The sequence below is a fragment of the Cinclus cinclus genome, chromosome 13 (assembly GCF_963662255.1).
Source record: "Cinclus cinclus chromosome 13, bCinCin1.1, whole genome shotgun sequence".
In the NCBI taxonomy this organism is placed as follows: Eukaryota; Metazoa; Chordata; class Aves; order Passeriformes; family Cinclidae; genus Cinclus; species Cinclus cinclus.
Window position 1 is genome coordinate 20787030 of NC_085058.1, and position 21701 is coordinate 20808730.

At 50.9% G+C, this 21701-nt stretch overlaps 1 protein-coding gene across 1 annotated transcript in view; it reads right to left on the reverse strand.

Annotated features, from left to right (window-relative positions):
- The window catches only part of ITGA11 (integrin subunit alpha 11), a 37589-nt gene extending 26279 nt beyond the window's left edge, over positions 1–11310 (reverse strand). The window contains exons 1-3 of the mRNA XM_062501843.1: positions 11259–11310; positions 6726–6837; positions 172–281 (exon numbers count right to left, since the gene is read on the reverse strand). Coding sequence (XP_062357827.1) covers positions 172–281; positions 6726–6837; positions 11259–11310 — 274 coding nt within the window. The remainder of the gene's footprint in view (positions 1–171; positions 282–6725; positions 6838–11258) is intronic.
- Positions 11311–21701: the final 10391 nt, after the last annotated feature.

The following is a 21701-nucleotide window of genomic DNA, read 5'->3' on the forward strand; positions in this document are numbered from 1 at the left end:
ACCCATTCAGTGCCACCTTCCACCAACCCAGGGTGCTCCAAGCCACATCCAACCCCACCTTGGACACTTCCAGGGGCTTCTCTGGGAATTCCACCTTCCCAAGGAGGAATTCCTTCCCCACATCCCATTTTTTAGGGATAATTTGTGATGTCTGGGGTTGGAATGCCATACCCAGGTTGAGCTTGGTGCAGTTGCTGTGGCCATCACTTGGCACCGGACACTTGTAGACATCTCCGGTCTTCTGCTGCCCGTTGGATTCGTACGGAGCTCCCACCACCAGCCTGCGGAAAACACGGATCCGTCAGCACCGGGAGAATGGGAATCCCCTGGAAGAAAGGGTTCCTCAGCCACAATTCCCTGATTTGGGATTGGCAGGAGAAGGTCCCAAGCTCAGTGGAAGGACAGATTCTCCTCTTCCCGCTGGAGCAGCGAAAGGCTGGGAATGTGACCCTGCCACCTGGAATTCTGGAATTCATTCTAAGGAATGGATTCCTGGCAGGGAGGGAAGGCTCCGAACCCATCTGTAAGCACAGGGAGGAGCAGGGAAGCAGCTCCAGGATGGCACCAAATCCCTTGGAATCATCCAAGGTGCCCATGGATTGTCCCTTCACTGCCTAGGGAGGAGCCTTTCCAGAGGGTCATGGAATGGTTTGGGATGGGAGGGACCTTATGGATCATCTCATCCCAGCCCTTTCCGTGGGCAGGGACACCTCCCACTCCATTCCAGGAATATCTCCAGGACATGGATGAGGATGCAGGATTCCAGCAGAACCAGAAGGAATAACACAGAGCTGGTAGTGCTTCCAGCAAATCCCACTGGGATCCGCAAGGAGTTTTCCCTTGGAAAATCCTGGAAAAGGGAGTTTTCTCCAACCCAGAGCTATTCTGAACAGCCCTGAGCTGAGCACTGGGATCTCCAGGGGTGGGTGAGGATATTGGGAGGGAATTTTCCCAAAAAAAAATCCTTGGAAAAGGGAATTTGTTCCAAGCTGGGATTGTTATGAGCACTGGGAGATGAACACTGGGATCTCCAGTGGAGGGAAGGAATTTTCCCCAGGAAAGCCCTGGAGCAGGGAATTTGCTCCAAGCTGGAGTTGTTCCCAATATCAGGAGCCGAACATTGGGATCGCCATGTGGACATTGGGAATTTTCCTGCTCTCCAAACAGAGGAGCTGCTCAATCCCATTCCCCAGCAAGGATACCAACTTCCAGTCAGGATATTTTTGGGACATCCAAACATTTTTCCCACTTTTTCTTGCCCGCAACATTCCAACCCAGCAGCCCAAAAAAAGCAGGAGGAGCGCAGGACCTGAGGAATCCATCCCTTCTTTCCAGGCTATCCCAAAAATCCTCAGTACCACGAGTTTTCGGCAACTCCCACTCCCAAAATAAAAGATTTTTTTTTTTTTTTTTTTTTTTTTTAAGTTTCCCAAAAATCCTATGGATGCAACCGTCCCAGTCTGGAACTCCAGATAAACAGGAGCTCTTTTGTTCCACAGGGCCCTTCCCAGCAGCTGGAAAAGCCACCGGCCCAGATGTTCCCTGTTAGACCAGGAATTGTCATTCCTTAAAAATGTTGCTGCTCCAAAGACAAACATCCCATTCTTTTCTCCCAAACCAGAATCGCTCACCCAAGGAAAAGCTCCTGAATCCAAGGATTCTCATGGAAGCATTTCCTGTCTTACGGCTTCACCTGGGAATTCACAACGGGAAAATCATCCTCAACAGCATCCAGAGAAATCTGGGAATTTTTTGGGAATTTGCTCGTTTTCCTGAGGGTCACCCACACTGGTTGTGGAGAGCAGGGAAAAGGTGGAAGATAGGGAAGGGGAATGGAAAAACCTAGAGGATGAGGAGGAATAAATGGAGGCTCCTCGGAAAATGAGGATCTCCCGGTGGAATTCCCAATTCCCAAAGGGATTTCAGATACATGGAATTCCATGAACTTCTGGGAGCAGCTCCAGCTTGATGCACCCCCCCCCCCCCCCCCCCATCCCGCAGGAAATCCTCTCGGAGACTTTTCCATCCATTAATATTCCCACATTCACACCACCACACCACCCATTAATAAATATTCCCAAAAAACCAGCGGATTTGGGGTCGGATCATCCCATTGGGATGACGAGGCAAACCCACCCGTTCCCCAGTTCCGGGAGCTCAAAGGAAACCCAAACATTCCCAGCTTTTGCCATGAATGTGGAGCAGCTGTGGAGCTCCCGAAGCCTGAATTCTTGTCTCCCAAAAAACAATGGAATTGTTTTCCCTTTTCAGTTAAATGGGAATGATTCATCAGCTGGAGCTGTCAAATCCTCATGGAAACTTGGCAGCTCGGGAAAAGGCTTTTCCAGCTGTTTGGAAGGTGTTTTTAGGGATGCTGCTCCACTCTTCCTTTACTTGGAAACTCATGCTAGAAATTCTGGATTTTTTCTTCCGAAAAAAAAAAAAATCAAATACCCCAAAATAAATAAAAACAACAAAAAACAACAGAAAACCCCCAAACAAACAAAACAAAACAAAACCCAAAAAACCCAAATCCCCCAAAATATCCAAATAATCCAGCTCATCCCAAGAAAATTGGAGCGTCCCACCATAGAAGGGAGACATTCCTGGCTTTATTCCAATCTTTCCCTCTCCACACACCATGGGATCATCCCAAATCTCCTGATTTTTCTCCTGGATTCCCACAAGGGAAGCGGCTCCTGTGTCACAACTTGGCCAAAAAAAAAAAAGATACTTTCAAAGAAAATCAGAACCAAACAATTCCTGCCTCGCCTCCCTCTCCATTCCCTGCTCCTGGAGAAAACAAAGGGAAAAAACCAAAAAACCACAGGGATTAAGTGGGAAAAGCTCCGACTGCTCCGAGCTGTCTGAGGATGGATTTTTAACTTTCATCCCAAAAAAAAAAAAACAAAGAGAGGAAAAGCAGGAATATCCCAATCTGGGCTCTCCAATCAAAGCCCGGTGCTGGTTCCTGATTCCCAGTTTTATGGGAAACCCAGGAATGAGATGGTTGTGTCCCTGCCTGCAGGTTGGGAAAGGCTCAGAAATCTGGGAATTATGGAATGATTTGGGTGGGAAAGACCTTCAAGAGCTCATCCCATTCCACCCTTGAGCTCCAGGCCCAGATCCTGGATACTCCCGATCCGAGCGAGGCCGAAGGGAAAAGAAGGAGAGGAAAAAAAAAAAAAAAAAAAAAGAAGAGGGAAAAATCCTCTGGCTGGATTGAAAGCCAGAATTGTGCTGATCTGGAAAAACACTTCCAGGGGTTTCTGTTTTCCAGCTCCTGCCAGAGGTTTTCTTGGCTGGAATTCTCCTGTGGCTTGGCCGCTGCCGGAGCGCTTGGAATATTTTGGTGGAAACACAGAGAATTCCATAATGTCTGCTCCCAGCTCTCCCTCCCACCCCTGGTTGCAGGATCTGGAGCAGACCACCCAATTCCTGGCTTTTTTGGGGGGGATTTTCCCTCTTTTTTCAAGAAAATCATGGAATGGTTTGGATCGTTCCAGCCCCACTTCCAGAGGTTGCTCCGAGCTGGAGCTTGAACATTCCAGGTATAGGGTGGCAAAAAAAAATCTGGGAATCAGCGTTGCTTCTGAGAGGGAAGGGTTTGTTTGGGGTGGAAATGGGAGATTGGGAAAAGTCACCTGGGAAATTCCCAGTTTTCTTGGGAGGAAACCTATGGATACAGATCCCAGAATAACACCATGGAAAATCCCGGGTGAGCCCAGAACTGTGGCGAGGCCTTGCCTGGAAACACTGGAAAATGAGGGAAAAATGACCGGGGGAAAAACGGGAATGTGGCATTCCTGCTGCCCACAGTATTCCGGAGCTCCTCAGGCTGGCTTTGCACCCGTTATCCGCTTTTTTTCTGGGATTTGGTCATGGATTTGTCACGGCTGCACCTGTACCAGCCCTGCCCGTCTCCAGGATTCCTTGGACAGGGAGCTCTGGGATGCTCCCAGGGTGGAATTTCAGGATCAGAACATTCCTTTGGGATATCAGCTCAGGATAGGGAAAGCAGCTCTCCAGGAGCAGCCAGCATCCCAAAAATTCCGGGAATGGGGCTCCGGATGACCCTGTCCAGGATTCCCTGGAAAAGGAGCTCCGGGATTCTCCCAGCCACATTCTCCCAGCCATTCCCATCCTGGAATGATGGGAAGCAACCCTGACAAACTCTTGGAAGGGGGAGATGAAAGATGAACGGAATTTTTTCCCCTTTTTTCCCCTGGTCTTGGAATCTTCTCCAGGAAAATTCTTCCCAAAATGCCGTGAGATTCCAGGCTGCGTTTGCCACAAACATCCAGGAGCTCCCATTCCCATGGGAGCTTCCAGGTTTTATGGGATACGAGCCCCATTTGTGGGAATTCTGCTTATTATTCACAAATAAATCAAACCTGCCTGGATTTCGGATTCAAGTCCTCCAAAATCCCCTCCATCCTCCCAGGAATTTCCCCTCCTTATCCCAAAATTCTTTCTAGGTCATTTTGTCCCAGCAGTGCAGGGAGTTCCCATTTTCCCCATTTTTCCCAAAATTCCCCAGTTTGGACACTGGGAATGGTCTGATCCCATAATTCCAGGTACTCCTTTCCCTGCCTGCCCCGGGAGTGGGAAGCTGCCATTCCATGGAGCTCCGGTGTTTTTTGGGATGAATTCCAGGCACCTGTTGTCATCTTTTCCATTCCTACTTGGAGGAGGCACCTCCAGCTCCATGGAAAAGATGGAAAAAGTGTGGATAGGGAGGTTTGGAAACCCCTCACTGCTCTGAAAAATGCCGGAGCAAAATTGAATCCCACATGGATGAGGTTTTTCCAGCATTAAATATCCAAGTGGAATTTCCCTCCCCCCGGAGTTTAATAACACGGATTTTTTTCTTCATGGATTTTCCTCTCTCTAGGATGTACTTCCATGAGTCCGGGTGGTTCCTTGAAAAGTTTGGAAAAGGGGATAATTCCCGACATTCAAAAATACCTGGAAAATCAAATCTGTTTGGAGCCACTCCGATATTCCTTTAGAAATATATGGAAAAAAACATAAACACTAAATTCTTGGAATCCATTCCCAAACAATTCCCAGCAGCCAAAAGCAGCATTAAAGGGCTCAGACGGAAGGAGAGGTGCCAAAATCCTCGGATTCCGAGCTTGGAATTTGGCAGCTGGATCCCAGCACATCCATGGCCGGGATTCTGAGAGAATCACGGAGTCTCTGCTGTATTCCAGGGGATTTTGTGGAATTTTTTGGGGATGGGATTGGAAGATGCTCAGTAGGAATTGGGGGGTCTCAGAACATTCCCACTCTTTCTGTGTCCTGCCAGCTCCTGGAATTATTCAGCACCTGGAATTCTTATCCAGATCCTGGAATTCTTATCCAGCACCTGGAATTCTTATCCAAATCCCAGAATTCTCATCCATGGTTTTTATTCCAGAGGTTTGGTTTTTTTCCAGTTGCTCCCAGATTTCTCAATTTTTTAGTTGTGTCCACATTTTAACTTGGAATTTTTTCCTGCTTAATTGCAGATTCCTGAGTTTTTATGTCTGTGTCCATCCATAGGATCCTGCTGGGAAAATTCTGTTTTTCCAAGCAGAGGAACCAACGGAAGGAAAAACTTAAGATGGATCCTGCGGATGTTGGCAGGAAAAGTTGGGAAAAGAAATCAGGGATGGACTTTGCTCCAGTGTCCTGCTTGGGAAAGCTGGAAAAAATTCCCAGTTTCCAGGGAATTCAGCCCTTGGCCACCCCAGCAGTGGTGGTGGAATGGAAAAATGGGATAAGAGACCCCAAATATCCCAGGAATTGCAGCCCCTCACCTGGGGTGGAGCTAAACCAGCTCCTATGAATACAGCTGGGATGAGAAAATTCCCAAAATTGGGGTTTTCCAGCAGCTTCCCTCAGATAGCTCAGGAATCCTGGGAAACAGTGAGTTCCCAACTTTTATCCCAAGGCATCACCCCTTCCATAGGATGCAGAGTTCCAATGGGAAAAAACTCCAAATCCTGGTGGAAAATTGGGCTGGGAGCCATGGAAAGATAGAGACACCCAGCTTCCCAAAATTCCATGGAATGGGAATCTCAGGTTCAGGATATAAGAAGGTTTTCCAAAGGTGGAAAAGGTTGGATTCCAGAATTCCAGGAGTATCCGTGGCATTAATTATGGGATTCAGCTTGGATTCACCCACCTGGGGGGCAGATCCTGAATTCCAGGGAATTCCAGGGGCATTAGAGCATCCAGATGTGCTCCAGGAATGCACCAAAGATCCAAAGATCTGGGTGGGATCCCCTGGGATTGGCCCCAGGATCAGCCCTGGAATCCCCCAGGGATCAGCCACCCCAAAATCCCAAACCTGAGCAAATCCCATGTTCCCAATGAATATTCCCCACGGATCCCTTCTCCAGGTCCCAGCCCCTCCATGGAAACTGTAAAAACCAGGATGGTCTGGACCCAAATTCCAGATGTGATTCCAGCTGTTCCAGAGCCCGAGGAGCTCCAAGGAATTGTGATCCACACCCACCCTTCCCAAATTCCCAATATTCCCTTACCCCACCTAAAATTCCTCTTTTTTTTTTTTTTTCGGGAAAACCTTTCCTTCGTTCAGCACCTCCAGGAGGAACCTCATCTTGGCACAGCAACTCCCACCCCAATCTGGGAATTCTGGAGGAAATCTGGGGTGGATTGGTGGAATTCCCACCGGAATTCCTGCTGAAATTCCCAGTTTCCCAGAGCCCACTCACCACTTCTTGCCGCCGATGTCGTGCTGCTGCACCGTGTATCCAAAAAAAGATTCCCTGGATCCCGCAATGATCTGGGGCCTCGCCGTGTCGATGTTGAAGGAATTCCCGAATTCTGGGGAAAAAGGGAAGGATCTGTCAGCCAAAAAGCTGGGAAACACCAATTCCACATGGCCAGCTCAGAATTCCCAAATCTCAGATGGGTTTATTATGGAATTTTAGGGAATTATTATGGAATTATTCCAATCATTCCAATCCCAGGTCGGCTCCTGCTTGGGGTTGGATTCCAACCTCGCCCGTCCCGGGAAAGGTGCTCCTGAATTTTTGGAGAAGCTCCAGGGATGGTTTGATCCCGATCCCACGCCAGCCTGGGTGGAAATTCCAAAGCATTCCAGCCCCACCTCATGTGCAGCTTCCCAAAATTCTGCTCTCCATCCTGGAGTTCCCAGGGAATATCCAGCCCTTGGAGCTCATTTAAGACTCAGAATTCCTGGAATTCTGCCCCACTCCCAGCCCTCATCCTGGGAACTCCCTGGAACCAGGATGGGAATGGGAAGGAGAAAGGAGCTCCTCCCTCTGGAATCCATGGATGAGCCGGGCTGGATTCGGCACTGCCATGGGAATCACGGGATGGGATCCCTGGAAAAGGGATCCCGGCCATTCCCGAGGGTTTTCCCAAAGATCCAAAGCTGGGATTCCCATTCCCTGTGGGAGCAGGAGTGAGGAGAGGCAGCGCCAGACAGGGATGTCCCTAAGGATGGAATTCCAACCGAGACAGGGCAATTTTTGGGATTAGTCCTTTCCCTATGGATCCTCTGGAAAATTCCACTTCCCACAGAGCAGCAGGAGCAGGATCCCTGTCCATGGAATCCCAGTCCCAGGATTCTGGTGCTCACAGGGGACAAATTCCAGAGAAATTTCCTGTCCTTGGAGCTAAATTTGAGGAATTTTCTGTCAGCTCCTCCCTGTGCCAGGCGCCAGATCCAGGTGGGAAATTGGGAAATCAGGATTACCCCCAGAAATGGGAATTTTGGGAATGCTGGAGATGCTATCCACGGGAAGCACAGCCCAAATTCCAGGACAGAGCAGCAGGATGGACATGGACAACCAGGATATCCTGGATTGGATCCCCTGAATCCTGCTGGATGCTTCATTCCAAGAAAAACCTTGGAATCCTCCTCCAGGACAGGGATGGGAGGCTCGGTTTGGAATTTCTTGGGATATAAATTTGCCGTCCATAGGAAAACTTGGCACTGTCACTTCCTGGGCGGAAAAATCCATCTTGGAAATGTTTGGATAGGCAGGAATGTCAGAGCTAAAGGGAATGTTTGGAATCCTAGGAACAAATCCACTCCTGGAGCACGGAACGGCGGGATCCGGCCACGGATTCGGAGGAGGAGCTTCCAAAAGCTCCAGAAAGAAATTCTAGAAAGCCGGGGAAAAAAAAAAAAAATAAAACGGGAGACAGGGATGAGAGCCAAGATATTTTGTGGAGAGTTGACCTCATTTCACATCCCGAAGAAATGAAAACCTTGGGAGAGAGGGAAGCTGGGATTGGCCAAGGAATGATGGGGAAGGGAAAGGGTGAATCAGAGGGAATTTCGGGAATTTTGGCTTTTGTATTCCAAGCAAGAAATTCCAAGATCTGGTAGCGTCTTGGATGCAGAGGAAGTGGCAGAGAGGATGGGATGGATTTTCCTCTTAGTTTTCCTGGATTTTGAACTGCAGACCCCCCAAGCTGAGGATTTTTGGGAATGGGAACAACGAGATAAATTAGGGAATCCCATTCCATGGTTTAGGAGCTGCAGCTTCTGGATAAAACTCTGGAAAAGGAACAGAAATCCTCCAAAAACCCAGAAATATTCCATGAAATGGGAGATCTCTGGGGAAAAAGGGGAGAAGAGCTGGAATCCCAGGTAAGGGACACAAACAAGCAAAAAATCCAGGAGAGAAAATTCCAAGGAATGGATGGAACCTCAAAACTCAAAAAAAAAAAAAAAATAAAGGAGTAAAGTAAATATTGGGAATATTCCAATTAGGAATATGCTGACCAGCTACAGCTGAAATGGGAATTTTGGGAAAGGTTATCCAGGAGATCTGGGAGAGATTTTCATGCTGGGGATGATGTCACTATACCAAAGAAGTGACCAAAAGCTCCAGGTTTTCCTTGGAATTCTGAGGGCAGGAAGCCTCAAATTCCTCCTTTTTTTTGGAGGTTCTGGAGCATCCAAACTTTTGATTCCTGTCAGGAAAATATTGGGAAACAAGGAGATCTTTGGGAAAGAAGAATGGGAATAAAATCCACCCTTCCTGCCAGGATAAAAATCAGGATTTAAAAAAAAAAATCCTGGAAGGGAAATTTCCAGGGTGGGGATGATTCCTAAGGCCCTGGCACAAGGCAGAGAAACTGGGGAAAAAGGGGGAAAACTGGGAGAGAGGAAATACTGGGAAAGAAGAGAGGGAGAAACTGGGAAAAAAAAAAAAAAGGGGGTGGGGAATGGCAGGGGGGGATGGGAAAAAAAGGGGGAGACTTGGAAAAACTGGAGGGGAAAAAAAAAGGAGAAAAAAGGAGGGGAACTGCCCCGCCTGAATCCTCTGGGATTCCCAGCTGGAAAAGGAGATCTGGGAAGTCCCTGGAAGCTTTCCCACTATTCCCAAACCTGGTTCCATTTCCATGAAAATTTGGGGCTGGATTTTGCTGCCTTTGCTCCAAAAAGTTTTCTGATTCCCTGGAAGAATATCCCGGTTTTTATTGGGCTGTCAGGAAAATCCAGCTTTTTTTTCCCCACGCCCCCCGGTTTCCAGCACTGCCGGAGCTTGGGATGGAATTCCTTGGAGAGGGAATACTGAGCTGAACAAGGAAAACTTTCTAAAGGATAAAACTCCGGGAAGCAGCAGGGTGGGCTTGAATTCCTGGGAATCCAAGGGAATGCTGAGAGCTCCCGGTTTTCATCTCCAAGCCAGGGTTTGTCATCGGCTATTAGGGAAAATCCCGGGATTTGGATGGGAAGCCCGGGAATGCTGGGGGAGAACAGAAGCTCAGACATCCTGGAACATTCCTGGCTTCCCACAAAATCCCCGGGAAGCGGCCCCGGAGGGGGTTTGCTACACCAGGACCTGGTGCTTCCGGAATTCCCACAAAATCTCTGGATCCAGAAACGTCCAGGGACAGAAACCCACGCGGATGGAAATCCCTGTGGGCACAAACCTCTGGATCTAGAAAATTCCAGAGGCAGAAATTCTCGAGGGTGGAGATTCCTGGATGAAAATTCATGGACAGAAACATCCATGGATGAGGGGGAAAAAAACTGGGAGAGAGGAGGGAAAACCAGGGAGTGTTTCATCCCAGGGAACAAATTTAGGGATCATTCCCACACATCCCAAGGCAGAATTCCCAAATCTCTCCCTTTATGGAGCAGCCCCGTATCCGTGGGTGAATGTCCATGGAATTTCTGTCCACATAAATATCCATGGATGGGGAAAAAACCCGGGAGAGAGGTGGGAAAACCAAGGAATATTTCACCCCAGGGAGCAAATTCAGGGATCATTCCCACACATCCCTAGTCAGAATTCCCAAATCCCCCTCCCTTTATGGAGCAGCCCCGTATCCACGAGGGAATTTCCAGGGAATCTGTCAGCTCCCAGGATTTTTCCAACATCCCATCCCAGAGCCGCAGCCCCACATCCATCCCTCCATCCACACATGGATCCAATTATTCCAGGAAAAACAGCTCGGCCGCGGCTCCCTTGAAAGGATCCCCCGGCAGAAAGGGGGGGGGGGAAAAAAAAAAATCCCAAAAAAAAGCGCCAATCCCATAAAAACCCCAAGCAGCCTGGCGCGTTTTCCAGCAGGAAGTTTGGGAATGTTTGCAGCTGGAGGAGGCGCGAGCCGGTGGCCGAGCTCCTGGCAGTGGGGAAAAGCGATTTTTTTTTTTTTTAATTATTTTTTTATTTTACTTTTTCCCGATTTTTTTTCCTGTTTTTTTTTTTTTTTTTTTTTTTTTTTCTCGTTTTCCCCCCACTTTGGCAGCTCCCAGCGCGGGTGGGTTCCAGATGGGATTAAATCAGGAATGAGGAGTCTCTTTTCCCCATGAAAAAAAAAAAAAAAACCAAAAAAAAACGGGGGGGGAGGGGGGGGGGGAAGCAAGCCGCAAAAAAATCCATCCCAGCCCTCCGGAGAAGCCGCAGGATCAGCTCCTGGAATTAAACTCCGCCTAAAACCTCTCCTAAACTTAACCCCGAGAATTCCCTCTTTTCCAACGGGACAAACCGCAGAAAAGATGGATTTAGGGAAGAGGGAGGTTCCTTCCCCCCCAACATACGATCCTTCGGGATTATCCCGATTAATCCCTCTCCAAACCCCAGGAGGAATCGGGAGCTTCCCGGGAATTCCAAGATTTCCATGCCTTCCAACTCCCTCACAAACATTACCAAGGTTTTTCCAGCGCTTTTTCCGAGCCATTCCCGGTTTGTTTTTTGTTTTTTTGGTTTTTTTTTGGGGGGGGGGGATGGGGCAGGATTGGGATGGGCACTCACCGGGCAGGAGGCAGAGGGAACAGGCCAGGAGAATCCCGCTGGGAATGGCCATGGAATCGCCGGCTCCCGAGCATCGGCGGGACTGGCAGCTCCTATCCCAGATCCCTTCCCTTATCCCAAGCTTTTCCCGGCTCCCTGACAGCGGGAGAGCGCTGGGAGGGAGTGGGAGGGACGAGGGGAACTGGGAGGAGGGAAAAATGGGAATGGGGACGGACTTTTCCAGCAGTGGCACCCTTTAGGGAGCGGGTTACAGTCGGGAATTCCAGCCTGGAATCAGGGCTGTGCCAGCCGGGAATTCCAGCCTGGAATCCCGGGATGAGGTCCCGCAGGAAAGGATGAGAATGGGCACAGCCTTCTCCAGGTGGTTCCACGCTGTAGGGAGCGGATTCCAGCCGGGAATTCCGACCTGGTATCAGGGCTGTGCCAGCCGGGAATTCCAGCCTGGAATAAACTGTGCCAGTCGGGAATTCCGACCTGGAATCAGCTGTGTCAGTCGGGAATTCCAGCCGGGAATCAGGGCTGTGCCAGCCGGGAATTCTGACCTGGAATCAGCTGTGTCAGTCGGGAATTCTGACCTGGAATAAACTGTGCCAATCGGGAATTCCAGCCGGGAATCAGGGCTGTGCCAATCGGGAATTCCAGCCGGGAATCAGCTGTGTCAGTCGGGAATTTCAGCCTGGAATCAGGGCTGTGCCAGCCGGGAATTCCAGTCTGGAATAAGCTGTGACAGTCGGGAATTCTGACCTGGAATTAGATGTGCCAACCAGGAATAGTGACCTGAAATCAGGGCTTTACCAGTCGGGAATTGTGACCTGGAATCAGGGCTGGAATTCCAGCCTGGAATGCCGGGCCCCTCCCGGTGTGATCCCACCCTGGGGTTGGCAAGGGAAGGTGCCAAGGGGACACTGATGGCTGCGGGGGTGGCACCTGCACTCAGGTGTCACCTCCTCTGGGAGAGAGAGCAGAGGGAAAACTGGGAAAAAGGGAAAACACTGGGGGAGAAAGGGGGGAGAAACAGGAAAAGTAGGAAAACTGGGTGGGGGGAAACTGGGAAAACACGGCAGGGAAAAAGGAGAAAACTGGAAAAACACTGGGGGGGGAAGGGGGAGGAAAGGGGAAACTGGGGAAAAGGGGAAAAAAGGGGGGGGTAAACTGGGAAAATACTGGGGGACAAAGGGGAAAACTGGGAAAAGAAAAGGGAAAAAAACTGGAGGAAAGACTGGGGGGGGAAAGTGGGGGAAAACCTGGGAAGAAAAGGGGGCAAAACCTGGGAGAGAAGGGGGAGAAATTGGGAGAGAGAGGGGGGAAAACCGGAGGTAAATAAAAGGGAAAAACTGGGAGAGGGGAGGAGAAAACAGGGAACATTTCATCCCAGGGAATGAGTTCAGCTGGATGCGGATCTGGGAATTACATCAACCATTCCCAACGGGAAGATCCCGTGTTTTTCCCAGATTAAAATTCTGGGATGACTCCTCAAAAACCCTGGAGAAGTGGGAGGCTGCTCCGGCCATGTCCTCCCAGCTGACCCCTGGATCCAGAAAAAGCTTTTGTTTGTCTGGAAAAAAAAACCCTCTGGATAACAGGAATTCCTCACGGAATCATGGAATGGGGAGCTCATCCCATTCCAATCCCTCTCTGTGGGTGGGAATCCCTGGATACAAAATCCCAGCTCCTCCAATCCCACGGGATTTTCTGCTTCCATCTCACTGCATTGCCGATTTTCCTTCCTATTTTTTTGGGATTATCCCAGGAGGTTTTCCAGATTTCAGAGTTTTTCCAGGCTCCAGCTGTTCCCGTAGCAGCTCCTTGATCCTGACTTTGAGGAGGCATCCGGCCTTGGATTCGGCTGCCTCGGGAGTTTGGGAAGAGCCAGACTGGAAACCAGGAATGTAAACACAGGCTGGGAATGACAACAAATTCCCAGATTCCCAGATTTCAGCACAGGAGGATCTGGGGGGGGGATGCAGGGATTTTATCTGGCTCCAGAGGCTTTTCCCACTTTCCAGGGAAAGATGGATGCTCAGGAACTCCAAAGCCCACTCCAGACCTGGATTTGGGATTGGGATTTGTGCCCCTGGATACCCCGGAGCAGCTCCAAGCTGGAGCACGTGAATCCCTCATTCCTGATCCAGCAGCCCTGCTGATCTCAGAGCTCCAGAGAACTGGTCCAAAAAAAAAAAAAAAAAAAACCATAAAAAAATTTGGAAGCAGAATTCCAGCCTCTCCCACAGCATCAGCTCTTCCCAGAGTCAGGAAAACAGGGAAGCAGAATTCCAGCCTCTTCGACACAGGAAAACAGGGATTAGAACCCACCAAATACTGGGATGGATCCTAGGATCATCCTCCCAAAGTTCTGGGATGGATGCTGGGATCTACTTCCCAAAATTGTGGGATGGATCCTTGGATCTGCTCCCCAAAATTCTGGGAAGGATTCTGGATGTAGCTCCCCTAAAATGTTGGGATGGATCTTGGGTTTTACCACCCAGAATCCTGGGGTGAATCCAGGGATCAGCCTCCCAAATTCTGGGATGGATCCTGAGATCAACTGTCCAAAAACTGTGGGATGTATCCAGGGATCAGCCCCCCAAATTCTGTGCTGATCTCTGGGATCTGGCCCTAGAATTCTGGGATGGCCCCTGGAAAACTGGGTGGGACTGGCAGATAGGGGGGATGCAAATTTTGGGAATTCTGGTGGGAACGAGGAGCTTTGGGGGGGCCGTCACCGCCCTTTCCAAGCCCTGCTCCCATTCCTGGGAATTGTGGGAACCCTTGGGAGGCACCGAGGGGTCCTGCTCCCTTCTCTGTCATCCCAGGGAAATTTGGGAAAGCTCCTGGAGCAAGGGGAAAATGAAGAGCTGAGCCAAAGGTGTCGGGTTTGCCTTTAAAATTCCTGTTGGAGCCAAACTCATCCATCAGACATCGGATCCAGGCATGGAAAACGCTCCTTAAATTCCCTGGGCTGGCTTCCCACAGCCCGGGATTCCGGCCAGGAATCCTTTTCCATGCTCCACTCTGGCTGTTTTCCGAGCTGCCACCAGATCCCACAGTTTCCAAATCCAGCTTTTCCCTAGCAAAAGGGAACGGGGCAGCCGTAAATTCCATTTTTCCATGGAATTCCATATTCGTGCAGGAGCCTGGGAAGCTCCAGGATGAGGAGGGATGGGAAGGGAGCTCCCAGTGGAATTCCAGAGGTTCAGGTTGGATTTCTGCTGGGAGATTCCGTGCTGTCCTTATTCCCATTCCAACGGACCCCACTCCCCATAGGAGATGAATTATGGGATATGAAAACTCTGGGAATTTCACAGCTCAGGGAGTCCGTGGGATCCAAATGCTGTTGGATTGGGAATATCCCTCATAAACCTGGAAGTTGGCGCAGGGTTTATCCCAAATTTTTTTTCCCACTTTCCCCCCTCTGATTCCTCAGACTTTATCCATTGGCACTGGAAAAAGAGAGGAATTTTTGCCAGGTAATTCCAGGGGGTCACCACAGTTCTCAGTCCATGAAGGATGTTGGGAAAACATTGCATTTGGGAATGGGGACCGAGCAGAGCCACCCACACAAGGAGATTCCCACCCCAGTCCACCTGGATTCCACGGAATTTTTGTAATCTGCTTGGATTTTCCCATTTACTCCTCATTTAATGGGAATTAAATTGCTGGGGTTTCCTGGGATCCCACATCTTCCTCTTCCTCCATCCCGCTGCTTTTCCACTTCCAAAATAAGGAAGCTGGGATAGGAACTAAAAATAGACACCAGAAAAATCATGGAATCTTGGAATGGTTTGGGTGGGAAGGGACCTTAAACCAACCTATTCCATGGGCAGCAGCAATTCCCACTATCCCAAGCCTCATCCAACCTGTTCTTGGCCACTCAGATTCCCAAAATTCCTCTCTTTTCCTCCAGAATCTCTTCCCTGGATCTCTTGCCTTGCTCCCTTTTCATCATCCTCTTCCAAGCTTTTCCCATTCTGTGGAATCCACACTTCCCCCACAGATTCCATCCTCAGGAATTCCTAATCCTGGTGGTCTCCTGAGGACTGGAAGCCGAGGACATCACTTGGAATCGGGAATTTCAGCTCCCACTTCTCACTCCTGTTCCTTTGGAAGTGCTCCTCCCCCAAATCCAGGAATTCCCAATCCTGGGGATCTCCAGAGGTCTGGAATTGGGAATTTCAGTTCCCACTGGGAGGAGCTGCCTCATCTCGGATCCCTTCACCCTTTGGAATTTTCATTGGTGCTCCACATTCACTTCATACTTGGAACGAGTAAAAGCGGCTCCAAATTCCCCTCCCAGCTCCCTGTGAAAACCGGGATCTTTTCCAGGGATAATGGGAACCAGCTGCCGGCGGCAGACGGAGCCGTTTGTTCCCGCTCCCGGCGGAACAAATGGAATCGGCTCCCTTTCAAATCCCGGGTTTTGGGTTGTCCGTGCGCTCCCAGCGCCAGGTATTGTTATTCCAGAGGAACTTTCATCCAAAGGGATCAACGCCCCGGCCCCGGACTTGTCCATAAATTATCCATTCTGGAATCCAAACACGAGGCTCTGGGTAATTGGCGGCTGCGGTTATTCCAGGACTCCGCGAGTGTTGTATCCGTGGCATTCCCGCTCCTCTGTAATTGTGGGAAGAGCTGGGATTTGGCCACGTGGCTCCGGAATGTCCCGGAACTGGAATCCCTGGAAGGGCCATGGCAGCAGCTCCGGGTTTTTTTTTTTCCCTAAGGATCAGGTTTTGGGAAAGGAGGATCGTCCATCCTTGATTTCAGAGGGAATGGTGGCGCTGAGAAAGACCTGGAAAACCTGGAATTGTCCCAGCTGCCCCTGAGGGAGGTCGGGCTTGTGGGGGAAACGGGATCTCCATGAAAGTTTGGGATTGCCACATCCTATGGAAAGGTTGGGATCCCCAACCCAAGGGAAAGATTTGGATCACCAATCCCATGGAAAGTTCAGGATAAACAATCCCATGGAAAGTTCAGGATCACCAATCCCATGGAAAGACTTGGATTGCCATGTCCTATGGAAAGATTGGGGTCACCAATCCCGTGGAAAGTTTGGGATCACCAGTCCGAGGGAAAGATTTGGATCGCCAATCCCATGGAAAGTTTGGGATCGCCAATCCCATGGAAAGATTGGGATCACCAGTTCTGTGGAAAGATTGGGGTCACCAGTCCCATGGAAAGTTTGGGATCCCCAGTCCCGCTCCACTTTTCCCACATTCCCAGCCAGCCAAGCGGGGATTTTCCTGAGGATTTTTTGGAATTGCTCGCATCTAGCCCAGCAGTGCTGGGAAATGAAATTCCGGGATAACGCCGGGGGAGGGGTGAGGAAAGATGGAAAATTCCCCACAGTGGGCTCTGGATGCTGCGAGGGAGAAAACCGGGAAATTTTGGGGATGGTTTCATTCCTTATCCCGGCTCAGAGCTCTGATCCTGAGTTTCTGTGGAATTCCGCTCATCCCAAGGGATGTTCCTTGTCCCCGCGGTATTCCCGGGGAGATTCCCATTCCCAAGATTTCAGTAACGATTCCCTCCCAGCAGCGCCAGGAGAGGGAGCCCGAGGCGCTCCCGGATCCAGGAATTCTCCGCTCCACGAGGCCGCATCCAGCAGGATCCTCTCTTCCCATTCCCGGGACACGCTGTGGGTCGGGAATTCCAGCCGGGATTCTGCGCCACAACTCCGGGAATGGGATACCTGGATCCAGTCCCGGGGGAGCATTCCCGCTGGGAATTCAGGGATGCTGATGGGAATTCAGGGATCTCTGTTCCTGATGGGAATTCAGGGATGCCGATGGAAAAGCTGGAATCTCTGGTGCTGATGGAGAAGCAGCTCCAGCGGGAAGAGGCCTGGACACAGCTCCCGGATCCTGCTCGGTGCCAGCAGGAGATTGGAACCCATGGAATTCTTTCCAGGTGCTGAACATTTCCCTTTCCTGGGATCTGCAGCGGGACCAGGGATGTTCTCCAGGAAAACAAATCCAGCTGGGAGCTTGGATGAGATCCCACCAAACATTCCAAGCTAAACCTGAGGCACAAGATCCCTGGGATGTGGCAGTGCCTCTGTTTGGATCCCAAACGGAATCAAATACTCCCCAGTATTCCCAAATCTGGGACTTGGGGTTGCTGGGCTGTCCTGGTGGAGCCTGAGCTCTTTTCCTGCTCATTCCAGAGGAATTCCCTCCAAGAAGGGAACTGTCCCGTCCTTGGCAGGACCAGCAGTGCTGCAAATTCCCAAATTAATTCCCAAATTCCCACCGCATTCCCCAGCACTCCCAGCTCAGACGAGGGGCTCCTCCAGCTTTCCCAGCTTTCCCAATTCCCTTTCCCGATACTTCTAGGGCTCCTCCCAAGCTGCATTTGGGATTTGGGAGTTGCTGGGATTTCCCCCACCATGGAAAATCGGGATCCATCCATCCAGCAGCAGCAGCAGATTCCCGGGATCCTCCCAGCTCCAGGCGCCCTCCCCCACCTTTCCCTTCCCATCCTACCTTTCCCAGCTATCCCAGTGCAGTTTTTTCCCAAGTTTTCCAAGTTTTTCCGAGCAGTTCATTGGGATAATTAATTCCAGCGGCTCCAGGTGCTGCCGCTTCCACCTCTGGGATGAGGCAGCCGGGACACGGAGCTGCTCCAAAGCTTCGGAAAAATCCGGGATTCTCCTCCTCCAGCTTTTCCTGGATATTCCCTGTCCTGAGCTCTGCGTCATTCCAAGCATCCTCTGGGATCCTTCGGCTCCAGCCCAGCTCCCGGGAAAATTGAGAATTTTTTGGGAAAAGGTCACGGCTGGGTGGGTGGGGATTTAGAGGTGGCTGATGTCATTAATTCCCTGTTAATTGCATTAACCTTTCCCACACTTTCCAGCCCAGCTCACGTGGTTTTATCCTTAAAAATCGTTGATTTCCAAGGAATATCTGGGAATATTTTTCCTCCCCTTGTTATCAGATCCGTTGGGTTTTTACAGGGAAGCTTGGCCCTGGAATAAAACTCATCTTCAATCGGGTTCTTGCTGGAATAGTCTCCTCATAAAAGGGAAATCCATGGATTTTGGGCTGTGCTTTTCTTCCGGGAGGGTTGGGAGTGCTTTTGGAATTGGCCTGGAGTGGTTTGAAATAAATAAAAGTACTTGGATGGAAAAATAAATTTAAAATATTTTTTTAATTTTTATTTTTATTTTATTTTTATTTTTTATTAAAATAAACATAAGCATAATAATAATAATAATAATAATAATAATTCTTATTATTATAATAAGAAAAAATTATCCTGGAGAATTCCAGGCTGTATCCTGATTTCATTCCCTGGAAACAAGGAGATAAAAATGTTATTTCTTCCCTAAATATTTATCCCCAGTATTCATCTGTCATCCTGGGGATTTTAAAATATTGTGAGAAAATTCCCAATATTTGGGATTTGTGGTGTGCAAGGTGTCAGGGATACTCCTCAATTTAATAATTCCATATTAGAATTCCCCAAATTCCCCCAAATTTATTTGGAATTGATGCCATGGGGAGCGGGATTTCCTTGGTGGAGAGACCAGGAATTGGGATAAAAATCTCCAGAATTTTATCCTGGGTTTTGGGGTTATTTGGGAACACCAGGGGACATTGATGTCCTAAATTATTCCAAGTGTCCCTTCCAGCTGGGCCTGGAAAACAGAGCTGCCAGCCCTGCTGGTGTCACTGTCCATAATAAAAACAGGGGAAAAAAAAAAATCCCCTTTCCCACATGGATGGATCCTTCTGGAAGCTGCAGCAGCCTGGAATATCCAGGAATACTGAAACATCCACAGATTATTTAATTTCTATGGAATTTCCATCCCCCTGGATTGCTGGAAGTGAAGCCAGGCTTGGGTGGGATGGGATATGGGATATGGGATATGGGATATGGGATATGGGATATGGGATTTGGGATGGGATAAAGGGATGGGATAAAGGGATGGGATAAAGGGATGGGATAAAGGGATGGGATAAAGGGATGGGATAAAGGGATGGGATAAAGGGATGAATGGGATGGGATGGGATGGGATGGGATGGGATTGGCTTTAATCTCCTTCCCAGCACAGCATTCCAGGATTTCCTGGCACTGTCAGGATGGGAGGGAACCGGTTAAATGTGAACTGGACCCGGACCCAAACTGGGGCTCCCAAAGGTTAAACCGGACCAGGACCCGGACCCGAACCGGGGCTCCCAAGGGTTAAACCGGACCAGGACCCGGACCCGAACCGGGGCTCCCAAGGGTTAAACCGGACCAGGACCCGGACCCGAACCGGGGCTCCCAAGGGTTAAACCGGACCAGGACCCGGACCCGAACCGGGGCTCCCAAGGGTTAAACCGGACCAGGACCCGGACCCGAACCGGGGCTCCCAAGGGTTAAACCGGACCAGGACCCGGACCCGAACCGGGGCTCCCAAGGGTTAAACCGGACCAGGACCCGGACCCGAACCGGGGCTCCCAAGGGTTAAACCGGACCAGGACCCGGACCCGAACCGGGGCTCCCAAGGGTTAAACCGGACCAGGACCCGGACCCGAACCGGGGCTCCCAAGGGTTAAACCGGACCAGGACCCGGACCCGAACCGGGGCTCCCAAGGGTTAACCGTGAACCGGGGCCGGGCCGGGGCCGCTCCCCCCGGGCGGGGGCGGTGCGGGGCTGACATCACATCACGGTCCCGGCGAGCGCCGAGCACCGGCCGAGCTGCGGGCAGCGCTGGGCGCTGGGAGAGGGCTCACCCCACCCTCCTCCTCCTCCTCTTCCTCCTCCTCCTCCTCCTCCTCCTCCTCCTCCGTCTCCTCCGTTTCTCGCCGCCAGCCGCATGAGTGTCCCCAAGGTAAGGAAGGACCCGCGCTCCTCCTCCGCCGCTCCCGGTGCCCGCAAGGTGCCGAGCCCCTCCCGGCCGAGCCCCTCCCGGCCGAGCCTCTCCCGGCCGAGCCTCCCGCTTTTCCTCCCCGCAATTCCCGGGATTCGATCGCGGCCGAGCCCCTCCCGCGGCCGCGGCCGCTCCGGCCCCGCAGCTCTGCTGCAGTTTTAACCCTTGGAGGGGGCGGCGGTGCCGGGTGAGAATCCCCCCCGGAGCACCGGATCTCGCTCCGAGCAGTGCTGGGATCCCAAAAGGAGCATCCCTCTCCCGAACCGCGCATCCCAAAAAACGAGTATCGGTCCCGAACCGCGCGTTCTCGCCAAACTGCGCGTCCTAAAAATGGAGCGTCCGCCCCTAAACCGCGCATCCCCCCTAAACCGCGGATTCCCCGAACCTAGCAACCCACCCAAACCGAGAATCCGCCCCAAATCGAGCATCCTCCGAACCGCGCATCCCAAAAACCGAGCAATTCCCAAACATCTGGGATCCCCCAAACCACGCATCCCCAAAAAACCTAGCATCCTCCAAACCGCGCACCCCAAAAAACCGAGCATTTCCCAAGTACCGCGCATCCTCCAAACCGAACATCCCCTACAAACCGCGCATCCCAAACACCGCGCATCCCCCAAAAATGCAGGTCCAGACCCCCCGGGGGTCGCGCATTCCCCGGGACCCCTCCCTAAACCTCTTCCCCGGCTTCCCGGACCTCTACAGGTGGCTGGAAGGGCGTGGAAAACCTCGGGAATGGCTCTGGGATCAAGGAAACGAATGGGGTGGGAGGGGGCAGTGGGATCCCAAATCCATCCCGGAGCAGCTCCCGGATTGCTGCGGGGAGGGAAGGTTTTGCTTCCTGAGGGTCGGTCCCGTCTCTTCCCATGCCAGGATCCCTGGGAGCTCTCCCATCCCTGATCCCGCTCTCCCATCCCATGGGCGAGGTTGTGCCCCTGGATCGATCCCAAGCCTCTGGATCCTGCTGGATTTGGAGCAACAGGGCCAGTTCCAGGGGATCCCTGGGATTTGGGATCAGGGAGCTCCAAGCCTGAGCCAATTCCAGACTGGGGGATCCCTGGGATTTGGGATCAGGGAGCTCCAAGCCTGTCCCAGCCCAAGGGTGTGGCACAGCCATGACTCTGGGAGGTCACCAGACATTCCAGAGAATCACTGGGAAGGGTCATGGAGTGGGAAGGGTCAGGCATGACCTCAGTGGGCTCTGGGAATGGGATTGATGATCCCATAAAAGCCACGTGGATTGGGACAGGCTGGAGTATTTGGAATGTCCAAATAACCCCAGTGAAAACAGAGAGAATCCCTCTTTCCCAGATTTTTCCTTAAGAAAAAACTTGTGGGATGTCACCAGCTCTGCCTTTGGGGTTGGTATTCTCAGCTGCCATTCCCAATCCATGCCAGAATCCCTGGAAAAGCATGTTGCCAGCAATTCCAGAGAGAGATCAATGAGCAGGCTTGAATTTGGGATAAAAATCTAAAATTGGGATCAAAGAACCTCGAATTCCCAGATATCCAGGGCTGCAGTTGGAAGCCATGCTGGGAATTTGGAGCACTCATTCCCAGGTTTTTTTTTGTTTGTTTGTTTGTTTTT